We start from the raw sequence: 15,219 nt of genomic DNA on the forward strand, positions 1-15,219 counted from the left end.
ACCACGGGCGCTGTCCAGTGTTTTGTGTTTCTGTTTGTTTTTGATTCCCCAGAGAAACCAGACGAGTTCACGTTAATTTGAAAGCTATATTATATTATATTACACCAAAATATATAAATATTTTGAGAGACGACGGCACTACCTCGGCTCCTACTGGCCTACGTGGGGGGTATATATATTTATTTAAAAAAAAAATACCTGTTTCCGCCCGGTCTCGAACCGGGGACCTTTCGCGTGTTAGGCGAACGTGATAACCACTACACTACGGAAACTGAGGTGACCACAATGCTGTTGAACTGGACATTTATAGGTGATCACGAAATAGATGACCTTTTCTGTAAATAATAAATATACGTTTTACTGCTCCTAGTATTGATGAATAGTTGAATACACAAAGCCATCAACAGGGCTTTTTGTGTTAGCATTGTTGTATGTACTGTATTTTGTACTTTTTACAAACTGTTAATAAAGGTCCACAAGATTCGATACTCCACCAAGATACCCATGTACCTGTCTAAATACTTTCTTAATGTTAACGAAGTCCACACCCACAACACCAGAGGGAGTGCAACAAACCATGTGCAACCCAGATTCGGCACAAACAAGGGACTAAATTATTTTCGCTCCTATGCCACCAAAATGTGGAACGCCCTACCAACAGTCGTTAAGACATGCGAATCCCTTGACTCCTTCAAACATTGGACAAACATTGTTTGAAATTCACGGGATCAAACAAACATTCTTTGGAATTGGCGGGAAGCGATCCCAGGTCCTCATGTAAACACACGGCCGAGACTAACAAATCGGCTCCAGTAACATAAATAAACAAATTCGGCAAAAATTACACACATGATTCTACATTCTCTAATTGTGATGTTACTTATGTTATTTATGCTACTCCCCTGTTGAACCGTATTTCTATAGTCGAATGGTTAGAGTTCGCGCCTTGCAAACACAGTGCCCGAGAGACAAATGGGTGGTCCGTGGCTCAAATGCTGAATAAAATGGACCTTTTGACCAGATGTGAAATGTATTTCGTTTGTTTGGTTGGTAAAAAGGAAAAAGGCTAATGCCTCGACCGGGACTAGAACTCGAGCCCTCGTGTTTACAAAGCGGTGACAGTAACGAATCCACTACAGGAACACGGCTGAACATAGGTGTAGATACATAGTATATATAAACAACATAACAAGTAACAACAACAAAAACAGCGTTAAGTATTAAAGTAACATAAATTATTTACCTGCAGACGAAGAGCACGATGGGTGACGTGGCACTTTCAACAAACTGTGATCATCAAACCCGCAACACTGCGTCTGCGTCGTATTTGAGGGGGGCGTCACTTTCTTCCGGTGTGAGGCTCCGCCCACGAGTTTTCCCCTCGAGTTTGTGTTTTTCCCGCGAGTTTGTTGTAGTCATTTGTAGTCCTACCTACTACGTTACATCCGGGTACTAGTAGGCACCAGATCCCATCCGCTGCTCATTGTAAATACTAGCAACGCGTGAATCTTTTTACAATGACGTTATTTTTCAGAAAGGAAGCCATTGATGGTTAAAATGGGCCTTAATGCTTCCAACCCGAGTAGAATTATTAATGTAACTGTACAAGTGTCTATGACAAAGAAAATATATGATGTGGAAGCTTCCTTGAGTAAGACCCGGAAGTGGCTCTGGAAGAGCGGGTTACGTTACGGCTTAAATAGTCAATACAGAACGTGATCCCCATCCTGACAGTGTTGGCCGTGGTCTAGTGGTCTAGACACCCGACTTTGAATCTGAACTTTATAACTTCATGGGTTCAAACCCCTCTGATGTTTTTCCAACAAACACGGATTAGTTGTTTTTGTGAGGTTACGGTTAGGGCTAGTTTCACATGAATTAGTCCACGGTCCATCCACGGACCCCCATTTAATGGCATTTCTATCTCTGGGACCCCCAATTTATATTGTAAAATCAAGGTTAATTTAACTCTGAGGGGATTCTTTAGCTCAACGGCCCTAGTGCTGATGAACCACTACGGAGACATTTCTCAACGCGCTGTGGCGCTGTTCTGATTTTCACTGCCAACTGACTTTTGTGTTTTTTCCTCTGCTGTTCTTCTTCATCACTGTTTACTCCTTGACCCTACTAAAGACCCAATGTTTTATTTCATATGATTTGAAATGTATTTGACTGAGTTTTAAAGGTCTGATTTGTTGATTTGTTGATTTGCTGATCAACAAGCTCGTAGATCGGATAGTTTCAAATAGCCGATGTGTATAGGGTTTATAGTGGCTACAGCTGATGTTGATGCTATATTAAAAAACAAAACACGAAATCTGACCCCTGGGGGACTCACTGTGCTATTATATATTGTGATTATAGGTCAGCTAGGTCAGTCAGTAAACACTGAAGTTGGTGCATTGATTCACAATACCAGAATGCACTGGTACTGTAGGGGAGCTTAAAGGGGCATTCCACTCATTTTCAACATTTTACTATGTCATTAATATACCTTAGAGCTGTTGTGTGGAAATAATAAAAAAGTCCCCCCATTCTGTGTTTCCTAGAACTAGAGGTCTGAAAAAAATCATTAACATGGTGAAACACATCTTGATGATGTCATCAAGATGTGTTTCACCATGTTAAAGATTTTTTTCATAATTACAGTTCTCGGAAACACAGAATGGGGGTACTTTTTTTTATTATTTCCACACAACAGCTCTAAGGTATATTAATGACATAGTAAAATGTTGAAAATGGATGGTTTTCCCCTTTAAATCTAGTAAGCATCCATCATTTACACCTGGCTGTGAAGTTGGGAAGCACATGGGGAAAGTAGAAAACATTATTTTACACAAAAAACTGTTTTTGTAGGTCAAAGTAAAAATTTCGACATCATGTTAAACAAAGCAAAATGTACCTAGGTCTAAAATGAAATATCATACACGTTGATGATTTGCCAATGGATAGAACAATGTGAATCATTTAGCAATTAAATTGTCTGTAGCTTATTCTAGTCATTGTTTTCTAAAATGGTGGCTATGGGTAAGATGAGCCAATGTCCGGGGGTAAATTGAGTCAATGGGAATCACTATTCATATTTTTTTATTAAGTCTTTGCTACTCAAATTATACTGAATGACCTTTTTTAAGAGAAGTTTGCAATATTGTATTAACAATATTGCAAATATAAGGTTCTGAATAACAAACTTTATTTAATTGTCTTAATATTGTTTAAATAATAAATAAACAAATAAATAAGACTATTTGCAAAAGGGGAAACGGTTATTATATTATTATTGATAAGTGAATTATCTGTTCAAGTTTAAGCTTTTAACATTAAAATATCATGTGGGTCGACTTGCCCCTCGACTTGGATCAACTTACCCCTTACCTGGGGCAAATTGAGCCACATAACCACTTTTTATAAAAAGGTCATATTGTCATGGCCCTTTGTCATAGATGCTTACTCATCATTTCAATTGATAGAAGACATCCTGAAATATGGGTAGATCATTAGATTTTACTGCCATCTCATTTTGCCTTGCTTGCTTCCAGGACAACTTAAGCAAAAAGTGGTTCATCTTACCCCATTCTCCCCTACATGAAGCAGACAGCCCTGTGATTAAACCTTTAGCATTACACTGCAACCACACTGCATGCTTACGTTTTTATTCACAATGCAAAGTTATTCTTATTATAGCACTTTTTGTAGACTTAGATAGCATTTGATACAGACTTATAGCATGTTACGTAGACAGCACTAAAATTGCATTGTATAGTCATAGATTGATTGATTGATTGGAATATTTATTAACAGTTTGCAGAATTACAGTACATTTCAAGCACAAACTCAATACAAAGACTGTTAACTGTGAGTGGACGACCCAATTAAGCATTACACTTGTTTACAAGAGGGTCCACCATGTAGCACTTCATAATATGTAGCATAGTAGCCTATAGTATATATGTATAGTTTATATGTATAGTTTCATTATTCCACTGTTACGTTCTTAGCTTACGCATGTTTCATGATAACTACTTTTATATGTAGGCCTATGTATTGTATTGCCATGCTTTTTGTTACCCATTTTGGGCAGGAACCCCTTTTGGTGTTTTAAGCATTCTGTTCTACTTTAGCTATTCAAAAATAGCAGATCTACAAGCTCATAGTGCGCCACCGAGTGGCGCGCTACGAGCTTGTAGATCTGCTATTTTTGAAAAGTCGTGAAAATGTGGTGCAAATCTTTGAATATATATTTCAGAGCGAATATTTTTAACTGAAATATTGGCTTCTGGGGGGTCCCTGGAACTACAGATGGGGGTCCGCAGCCCAATAGAGATAATTCTGATGATGAAAAACGAGGATTTGAAAAAAGACGAAAATCACTCCGAGACCATGGGCTATATCCTCAAAAATGATGAAAAACGATGCTATAGTATGCCGTTCGAGACCATGGGCTATATATAGTCCATGGTCTCGGAGTGATTTTCGTCTTTTTTTCAAATCTTCAAAAATGATGAAAAACGGAATGCTATAGTATGCCGTTCTCTCGGAGTGACGGGGGGGGGTCAGATCAACATATATGGAAAGAATTCTGTACTGGCCATATATGGAGCGTGTCTTGTGTGTACAGGGTTTGATGAGGTCAGATCAACATATGGAATGTCAGAACAGATCTGATCAGCTATATGCATATATGGAGATCTAAGGGTGGCAGTTGGGGAAGTGTCTTGAGTGTACAGGGTTGGTACAGGGTAAAGGGTGTTGGTTTGATGAGGGCCCATGGGCCAGGCCTTACGATGAGAACTCTAGTGTGGCAACGGAGGCATGCAGTGTCTTGAACGTACAGGGTTTGATGAGGGCCCAGGCAGACTGACATACGTGACCATATATGGAGATGTGATGTCACAATACGTGACCATATATGGAGGCTTGGGTGACTCCATATATGGGGTATTATGTCACGTGATTTATTATGTCGTGCTCTCTCACTTGGGGTGTGACAAAAACACACACACACACACACACACACACACACACACACACACACACACACACACACACACACACACACACATACACACACACACACACACATACACACACACACACAGTAACTATAGTGTAACACCCAAAATCATACAGTTAATGTGTGTGTGTGTGTGTGTGTGTGTGTGTGTGTGTGTGTGTGTGTGTGTGTGTGTGTGTGTGTGTGTGTGTGTGTGTGTGTGTGTGTGTGTGTGTGTGTGTGTGTGTGTGTCTTAATAGTATATAAGGTGTGTGTGTGTGTTAGGCTGCGCAACAGTAACACTTGGTGGTAAAAACCAACCAAACGCTATTTCGTGCTCGGACAGACAGACAGACCCAGCCAGGGACGGACGGACGGACAGACACACATAGCTGTCTATTGGTGTTGTTGCACCACTCAAAAAGTGCACTAAGCCACCAGACATGGCTACGCACTTTTTCCTCTAACTTTTTTTATTCAACAAATATAGGTTTTTCCAGAAGAGGGCAGCAGAGTGCCTCACACAGCCCATCATTCAGTGGAGACAGACCAGTCATCTCCTTGACTCTTGTATCGCTGCTGAAATGTTACCACCTTTAAATTATCATTCAACGGTACCATGATTGAGCTTCTGAATTATTGTAATCATATGGGCTACAAAAATTTCGACACGTCTTTAAACAGAATGCATTTGTTGTTTTAAGATGTAAAAGCCATTATCACGAACAAAAGCCCCATATACAACTAAATGGGCAATTTATTGCAATAGGCTACTTGCCGCAACCACACCTGTTCCAAATTTCCAATTAGTGATTCTGTTTGCGTTGAAGAACACTAGGCTACTGACTACTGTAGTAGCCGATGTGGGCCATGTGGCCAATGATGTGGCTCTGTCTGGACACTATATGGGTTTGGTAGACAAACACAAACACATGGGAAATTGTTTAGTACCCTATAGGATTAATTCACCCCTAATTGATCAACCCGAGGGTTTAGTAGGCATACTGTTTATACAGTCATTCAGTCAATGGTTTATAGTTTAGTCTATCAGTTTATCCAGCCAGTCACTGTCCGAGTGTGATCAAGCAGTTGATAACTGATATCACCACTTTGCTTCAACAGAAAGGGAGGGGAGCGGGTCGGTTTGGAAACAGCAGGCGCGCTCGCACGCACGCACACACACACACACACACACACACACACGCAGTCGACCGCTGCAAAGTAGCTCTGAGCGTGGGACGCACAAATCTGAGCTGCGCTCTCTCTCTCTCTCTCTCCTCAAGAGACTGAAGAGCCTTATCTCTACAGTGAGGCGCTCACTCTCTCATCTCAACCAATGATGTGAAAATCGGACGGGAACGCTTGTCAGATCAGATGTGTAAAGTTGTCATCGCTTCATTGCACGCCAGTGTCGATCACATCCAGCATTGATCCCGTGGCGGCTCCAAACTAAAGCTTACAGCAGCGTGTGGGCCGATCACAACGGATATATACCTGGAGGAGTGAGATGCGGCAACATGTCCCGGGGAATATGCCCACGCGTGAACTCTTTAGGATTCCTGTGGATTTTGTCAACAGCCCTGTTGTTGTTCGTGCTGAACGTGGTGGTCGTGGACGCATACAGCTGTCATGAAGTTCGGACCGCGTTCCAGCTGAGACAGATCGGTCCACTGCACCGCGTACCGGAGACACCTGGCACAGGTGAGTGAGTGGAGAATGGTGGGCTTGTTGCACACTGTCTCCTCTGACAGTCGGGGGGTGGGGGATAGAAATAAAACAAAACGCATTATGCTACTACGTTTGTCAGACTTCATCAAACCAAATGTGTCTATACTATATGCATGCAGCCTAAAAAAAACAAACAAAAACAAACAGACTTTAAACAAGTATAGCCTTGCCATATCTAAGGATGGCAATAGTCTTGGCATAGGCTACATCGGTGGTTCTCAAAGTGGGTTCCTTGATGAGGTTCCAAATGAGGGTCCATTTGGAACCTCATTTCAGGTATGTACACTCAGAGTTATGGAATCTTGAAATTAAAAAGTTTGAGAACCTCTGGGCTACATAGCCTAGATATTTTGTCAACAGAGCACCATGCAGGAGCAGTGATGAATGATGATGATAATGACGATGATTATGTTTTTTGGCTGGTGACTGTTCTGCCCCCTTAATTGTCAAAAGCGCACGTGTGTTACAGTGTTGTTTAGTCGTTCGTATCGATACACACGCACGCATGCATGCTCGCACGCACCACGTAGGCTACCCCCATTTGAAAAGGATTTGTGCCAGGAACCCCCAGAAGAGATTCAAAAGTTAACTTGTTTTAATTTATTTATCTGCTATTTTTGAATAGCCAGCAAGCATAATTGGATAAAGTGTTAATAATTATGATGCTAATAAAGTAGGCTACTTGTGCACTTTGAGAACCAATGTGTTAGAGCACTAAAGAAGTTGTATAGGCTTGGTTTAAAATAAACTGTTCTTCCCACACTTGATTTCAAATCATGCCTACAACTCTTTAAACTCTCTCTCTCTCTCACACACACACACACACACACACACACACACACACACACACACACACACACACACACACACACACACACACTCACTCTCTCTCTCTCTCTCCCTACGAGGATTATCATGGGCAGGGTATCTTAAATGTTAATCACTACAAATGATTTAATGCAGTCAATTGTAAAAAATTAGTTGGTTGATCTGAAAATGAAAAACACAATGAAATAAAATAGCAATAAAAGAAAATCAAGTCCTTGTACCATGAGCACAAGAAAGGTAGTTAATGTGTTAACGTTGCCTTCTATAAAACTTGTCCATTTTTCATGTAAATGTGCAAGAGGGCACAATGAATCAAGCTATTCTAAATTCTCCACATAACTCAGAAAAATAAATCTCGTCTACGGGCTTTCTTAAATCAGAACCTTTTTTTGGGTGTAAATCTTCAAAGATTCCACGGTTCGCTGTGCCAACCAGCTGCTTACCAAGCAAGCATGCTCTTTGGAGAGATTAATTAATTATTTTGCTAATTTCCTTTGGCACAGACACTCGACAAGGCTGCTGAGGCAGGGCTTTCTGAGCTGGTATACAAGCTTATAGAGCAACAGGCTGACTCTTATGGTCCAATACAGTAATGGTTCTCTTATTTGACAATTTGGCCAATATTTGACCAGTTTATAAAGCTTGTTGATTACTTTTGATGTAGTAATGGTTCTTTTTCTTCTTTCTGTTTTGAGTTAAAGTTGTCACTTTACTGTCACCCCCCTGACTGTAGAGCACCGAGTCGGTAACGATGGAAGTTGGAGATCCATGCCCCACACGACTATGCAATACCCAATGTACCCGTGTCAGAGTACCCTTTCCACCCATCTGTCTGTGTCCCTTTTATGCCCATATATGGAGATTTCTGTAGGCCTATCTCTCTCTCTGTGTGTCTCTTTATTCCTATATATGGAGTTCTGTGTCAGGCATGCCCAAATATGGAGTGTTGTGATGTCAGAACAGGCCAGCTCCATATATGGACCCTGGGCAGGTGTCCTGTCCAGAGCCCGGGCAGAGCCCTTTTGTGGCGCTTCTGAACAACCGTGGGTGCAACCGACTCGACACCGGGCATTGCACTCCATGTGGGGGGGTGGAACGCGTGTGTCGAATTTGAAGTCGGTGAGGCGAACGGTTCTAGAGTTACGTGCATTATGCCGTACACACGCACGTACGTACAGACAGACAGACAGACAGACAGACAGAGACACGGTTTTAATCGCAAATTAGCACTTCCATGCATGCATCATTTTCAGTCATGAGATTTTATTTTGCTTCAATCCATGAGTCCCACAGGGGTCTATAGGGCCCCCTCCTGTTTTCCCTCTACACACCAAATATATTTACCAAAAAATGTGCAAGTTGCAATACATTGTAAGCTTGCAGATCTGCTAATTTTACTGAAATATTCACCCCAGAAGGGATGCTAGTAGCCTGACTAGGATGCTAGGGTTCAATGTGGTTGAATGTTCATATAACCCATAAACCCACAGACTTGACCACTTTCAAACTGCCGTCCCTCTTGAAAATGTTCCAAAAATTTAAAACAATCCTCAGAAAATGTGGCTGATTTACAACCTCACAACAGGTCACATCACGATGTTTTCTATAAAACACACAAATCTATAAAACAAACTTAATAAAGATGACATGTCGTTGCTGTGGGGTAGAAACCTATATAACTATTTTTTTTCTCCCAGAAAACCATTGGACCGCATTTGAGTACCAATATCCTACATTATGTATTATGCATTATGTATTTATTTTAAAATCTAAGATTTGTAAAAGATTTTCAGAAATCTGTGCAAAGGTTTTCAGAGATAATTATTTAATTTGAAATTTCACTGGATGATAGTAGGATACGCGCTTTGATATGCACTCGTTTTCGTATTTGCATCACAATCCTGTCACATTCACAATGTGTCGCATCACAACACGTTGCATCATGAGCTTGTAGATCTGCTGCTTTGTTCAATAAAATGGACATTTATAAGTTACTTACTTTTGCACAGTGACAGTGAGAAAACGCTCCTGGGATGCATTTGTTCCAAGTCTGGTTTAAGGGCAAAAAAGACAAACATCTTGGAACTGGTTTGGGCTTCAGTTCAGCTATGTTTTCCTCAAAATATGTTCTGTAAGCATAATAAGGCAATTTTCATCACTTTGGATTTGTTATGCCACTTTACATGCCTGTGGTACTGTTTAGAATTCCCTACAATAAACTGTTAGATGCCTGCTCCATTTTTCTCTTCTTTTGCAAACATTTTATTTTTTTTGTTTCTGTTTTCTGCATTCCGGCTTTATTTCTGATACTGACAGTGAACAAAGTCAAGAAGGGACAGACAGACAGACGGACGGACGGACGGACGGACGGACGGACGGACGGACGGACGGACGGATGAGAGAGATAGACGGATAGAGTAGAGACATAACAAAGAGCCACAGATCGCGCTGCAGGAAGGACTATAGCCATTGTTGGACAGTAACTAAGTAGGCCTACAACTTTAGCCAATCTGCAAGCTCACGGTGTAATGTGCTGCCATCATGCTTTGAGAGCCTGTAGATCTGCTGTTTTCAAGTAGAATTTTGAAAAACTGGGACATTCTGCATTTTTTATAGATTAATTGATTGAATACTTTATTAACAGCTTGCAATTAGTACAGAGGTACAATTTACAATGATTGTTAAAAGGATAACACAAATAGTCCTAGGGGCTTTGTTTCCATAGTGGTCCAGAAAGTATGAGCACAATGAGTACATACAGTTGGAGGCCATCGATATTGTCCTTTTCTTTTTGCTGAGGTTTGCGTGATCTGCGCAAAAGGACAGTTAACCCATTTTGGGCGGGAACCCCTTTTGGTGTTTTAAACATTATGTTATAATTTAGCTATTGAAAAATAGCAGATCTACAAGCTCATAGCACGCCACTCGGTGGCGCGCTATGAGATTGTAGATCTGCTATTTTTCAATAGCTATGTAGGTCTGCTATTTTTGAAAAATCGTGAAAATTTAGAAGGATTTTTTCAGGATTTAGAAGGATTTTTAAAAGTTTTGAGGTCAGGCCTAAATGGGTCAAATGATAAGGGACAATATCGGTGGCACCCAACTGTACGTACGTGTATTTTGATGCATTTCTACTTTCTACTCACTACACTCTACTTGCAACTTGTATTTCTACCTTGTGGTGTTGCTAACTTTTACTTCAGTCAAATAAAACCTTTCACCACTGATTATAGCCTTATTAATGTGGTATATGCACTCTGGGCCACCACCACCAGGGTGGCCTCCGATTGGGGATGTTATTTTATTAATCGTTACGGAGTTCTTAAATTAAACTTAACAGTTAACAATTAATAGCATTACATTCACAGAAAACCGCCCAATGATAGAACCACAGAATGTTCAATTTTCATGTGCGAGGAACGCACCTGAAACCACCTTGGTAGCCACAGAAACAGCTCTGCTTTTGCATGTGACGTGACAGACAAGACAGTGCACTTTTCATTTAATTTTATTCCTCATAAAAGATACCATTGCCTGGTTCTGTATTTCAAATGGTCAAATAAATATTTTATTAAGGAATATAATATGCCTTTGTATTCTTTCTGTATATCAGCAAAATGTAGATTTTTATGTTAGACTTTTAGCCGCTTATCAACTAACTGGTTAATCAATCGATAAGGTTATTAATTAATTAATTAATCGATAATTTGTATCCCTACATCCAATCCTTTAGCCCACATTTTAATCTGAAAGCAAATTATCTTCCATGTGTGAGCATGGAATCCTCTTCTCGTTTGAGTAAATGGAGCGATTAGGCACCGCTCAATAATAATATTGACACCAGGTTGAAAGTGGTTAAGTTTACCAGCTAGAATGTAGATAATAATGACAATTTCATCAGATCATACGTTTCTCTCTCCCCACCTACAGTAGATAGTTTATGCTGTACTAAATCTACTCTTAACAACTACGAGTTTCTCTCACGGCGGTCTCTGGCACCGCAACGTTTCAAAACGGGGGTCTGAGGCCTAAACCGTATCAATTTGGACCACACTGCTACATTACTGTCACATACAGGAAGGCTGCAGCTGTAGCATCAGACGTGTCTGTCTCTGAAATACCGCAATGGCGAGAGACGAGCAATAGATAGCCGGCTGGGAAACATACCTTGTGGTGCATCCAAACCACTTGATATGTTTGTTTGGGGTTTGGGGGGACGGGGGACGGGACTGCTGTCGCCACTAGCAACAGAGCATGTCAATTCCAGTGCAAGAGGGCTACACCTCAAGCGGAATGCTCGTCGCTCCTCTGTGAAGATGTCACCGTTCTCTGAACAGAAGCCTGTCCAAGAGACCAGGAAGGGCTGGTTGATTGGCCAACTCTGGTACCCGCAAGCTTGGGCCCACACCAAGGACTGTCTAAAGAGGACGAGACGCGAAGACCGTACGGGCGACGCCATGTTGCTCACATGGTGCTCCATGGAAGGAAAGAAACATGCGCAGTTGAGACCAAGGACGCTGAACGCGGAAGTGTTGGCTGCATATAGCCCATTGCGCATGTTTCTTTCCTTCCATGGAGCACCATGGAGCAACATGGCGTCGCCCGTACGACGCCATGTTGTCTTCGCGTCTCGTCCTCTTTAGACAGTCCTTGGACCACACCCGGAAGAAGGGTCATGGCTCGGCCAATGGGCTCGACTAATGGAGGTAGAAGAAGGGTCATGGCTCGGCCAATGGGCTCGACTAATGGAGGTAGTTTGAGATGTAGACTAGACACCCAACCAGTGGTGGAACAAGTACTCAAATGTTTAACTTAACCCATATACTGCCTCCTGCTGGCTGCAATGTAAAAATACTAATAAAATATGTCTGGAATTCAAGTACAAAAGTATTGGTGTCAAAATGTATTATCAAATCTTTTGAAAATAGCAGATCTACAAGCTACAATGTATAATAGGGCTGAAGTGGTTAATGTATGTTTTGTAATAATAATCAAAGTAACTAGTTACTAAAGTTTTCAAATGAATGTAGTGGAGTAAAAGTACAATATTTGGATCCGAAATGTAGTTCAAGCTTCAAGGTTGTACTTTATTGTTACATCTTATACAGGTACATAAGAGTAAAACCTATTTTTGTTTGGCTTCCTTCAGACAATGCAGCAGCATAGATAACATAACATCAACATCAAACAGCAAGCACAGCAAACCGGGATATAGTAAAGAGTGCAAGAAAGAGCAAACAACGGGTAAATGTAGTCGAGTAGAAGTAAAAGTATTGGAAATACTCTAGAGTACAACTACCTCAAAATTGTACTTAAGTACCGTACTTACTGTAAGTAAATGTACTTAGTTACTTTCCACCACATCACCCAACTGGCATCTACCCCCGGTGGCAGAGTGAGTGTGTGCAGGCCAGGCAGCAGCAGGTACTGTATCCTGCCAGGCAGCAGGCCTAACTTTGGGAGTCCACACTTCTCATGCTCTTTGATTGGCTGCAGAACTCTTTTAGTTCCCTTTTTATCTTGAGACAGCTTTTCGTAGTTTTACAAAGACACACGTGATGATGTAGTTTAAAATATACAGTAGTAGTTTGTAGGACTGATGTATTAACCTGTGGGGAAAAAAGTAGTTTACTGTATGTGATTCTGTTATTGTGCCATATGGCTGTAGCATGAGTTTAACACATGCTTGCACGTGTGCATGTGCACACACACACACACACACACACACACACACACACACACACACACACACACACACACACACACACACAAGATATGAAAGAAGCTAGTACGCTGCTTTTTGGGTGTGTATTCCCTCGATCAAACATCATTGCATCAAGTCTGAGACATTGTGTTGTTTTTGTCAGGAGAGGTTGTTTTGGGTCAGGCGCAATCTGTCTTCAAAGCACTGACCAGCGGATGGAGATTGAATGGGAGGGGGTTGTTGGAGTGGGATTTGCTGTGGGATATTTATGTGTGCGTGCCTGCCTGCCTGTGTGTGTGCGTGCATGTGCGTGTGTGTACTTAACTCTACTACTCTGCATCATTTCTCAGATCAAAAGCCAACCAAAGCAACTCTTGCGATTTCAAGTGGCCGAAACCTTGTTGGTCCGTCTCTCTCTCTCTCTCTCTCTCTCTCTCTCTCTCTCTCTCTCTCTCTCTCTCTCTCTCTCTCTCTCTCTCTCTCTCTCTCTCTCTCTCTCTCTCTCTTCACAGGTCAATGTTTGTTTTAGGATACAGTACTGTGCTTCATTCATGTGTTAGTGAACTGAGTTCCCAGTAGGTACCCTAGGACTGTGGCAGCAGGAAACTTAAAGGAATACGTGGGGAAATATGTTTCCCCACACTATCTTAGAGTCTCTACCGGAAGGATTAATGACCAATATTAGTGTATTAGTGCAGTGGTTCAAAATCTTTTTTAATTCCAAGGACACCCACAACTCTGAGTGTACATATGGAATCAAATAGACCCGTGAGGGTCCATTTGTTTCTGGTTTAACATGTATTCTGACAACGGGTACAAGATATTGCATTCCCAACTTTCTTTTTTAAACATATGTTTATTGATCTTTCTTTACATCATTCCCTACCCCCACCCCACAGCTGACTACTCCAATTTGCATTCCCAACTTGAATTGTTACCAATTTAGGCCAATCATTACACTTGATGCTGTCTCTTCCCTGCACATAACTGCTTTAGGACTTACTTATGCTGTGATCCATTTAATATGAGAGTGCTCCAGGGGCGTGTGTGATGCATGGCCAAGCAAGCACTCCGTGTTGAGATTATGAGCTAGCCAATTTCCAGCTGCCAAATTTGGACATATATCAATTAGAGTTCAGCCGGCGAGACAGTCCCATTCATAAACACACACGCGCTACAGTTGGCCATTCCTGTAGCGTCCTCTGTTATATGTGGTCACCCCATTTATAGTGCAGATAAGCCCACATGTTTGAACAGCGCAGCATCTGGCTGCATATGTAACTGTTCAACACAGTCCTTAGAGCAGTATATGCCTTTAAAGTGTGTCATAATAATTGTTTTACTGGTTAATAGCTTGATAAACATGTTTCTTCTATTGTCTGTGATTAACTGGATTATTAAAATCTTTTTGATAATGAGAGAGAAAGGTAGCCCAATATCTATAATTGAGTGATTAAAAGCTATTTGAAAGTGAGAGAGAAAAGGAGTCCGACCCAATGTTACAAATAGCCTGCATCCTTAGACTCACTAAATTGAGAAAAGATGCAATCATCTCACCCTCTGGGGGTCCTGGGATGCAATACTGTACTCGATACTGTACTCTAATGTCGTTGAAGCAGGACTCATAAAATGTCCCTGGGACCCATCTAAAAGACCTGGTCCTGGGACCCATCTAAAAGACCTGGTCCTGGGACCCATCTAAAAGACCTGGTCCTGGGACCCATCTATCTAAAAGACCTGGTCCTGGGACCCATCTATCTAAAAGACCTGGTCCTGGGACCCATTACATTGAAAACCTATTTACATCGCCGAAGGCCTTACCTACTTTGAGAGTATGCACGTGGAACAAAATGGACCCTAACAGGTCTGTAAGTCTGAGGCCCCTTTTCCACCAAAATAACTTTGGTTTTAGAACTGGTTCCGTTCTAGATTCTGCAAACCTTAGTGCTTTCACATATTTTGGTTC

The 15,219-nt window shown here is 41.4% G+C and overlaps 1 protein-coding gene across 2 annotated transcripts in view; it reads left to right on the plus strand.

Annotated features, from left to right (window-relative positions):
* Positions 1 to 5,873: 5,873 nt before the first annotated feature.
* The window catches only part of gpc5c (glypican 5c), a 185,819-nt gene continuing 176,473 nt past the window's right edge, over positions 5,874 to 15,219 (plus strand). For both annotated transcript variants that reach the window (XM_079488750.1, XM_079488751.1), the window contains exon 1: positions 5,874 to 6,694. In XM_079488750.1, the coding sequence (XP_079344876.1) occupies positions 6,511 to 6,694 (184 nt within the window). In that variant the 5' untranslated portion in view covers positions 5,874 to 6,510. The remainder of the gene's footprint in view (positions 6,695 to 15,219) is intronic.

This window comes from Electrona antarctica (assembly GCF_951216825.1).
Source record: "Electrona antarctica genome assembly, chromosome: 19".
Classification (NCBI taxonomy): Eukaryota; Metazoa; Chordata; class Actinopteri; order Myctophiformes; family Myctophidae; genus Electrona; species Electrona antarctica.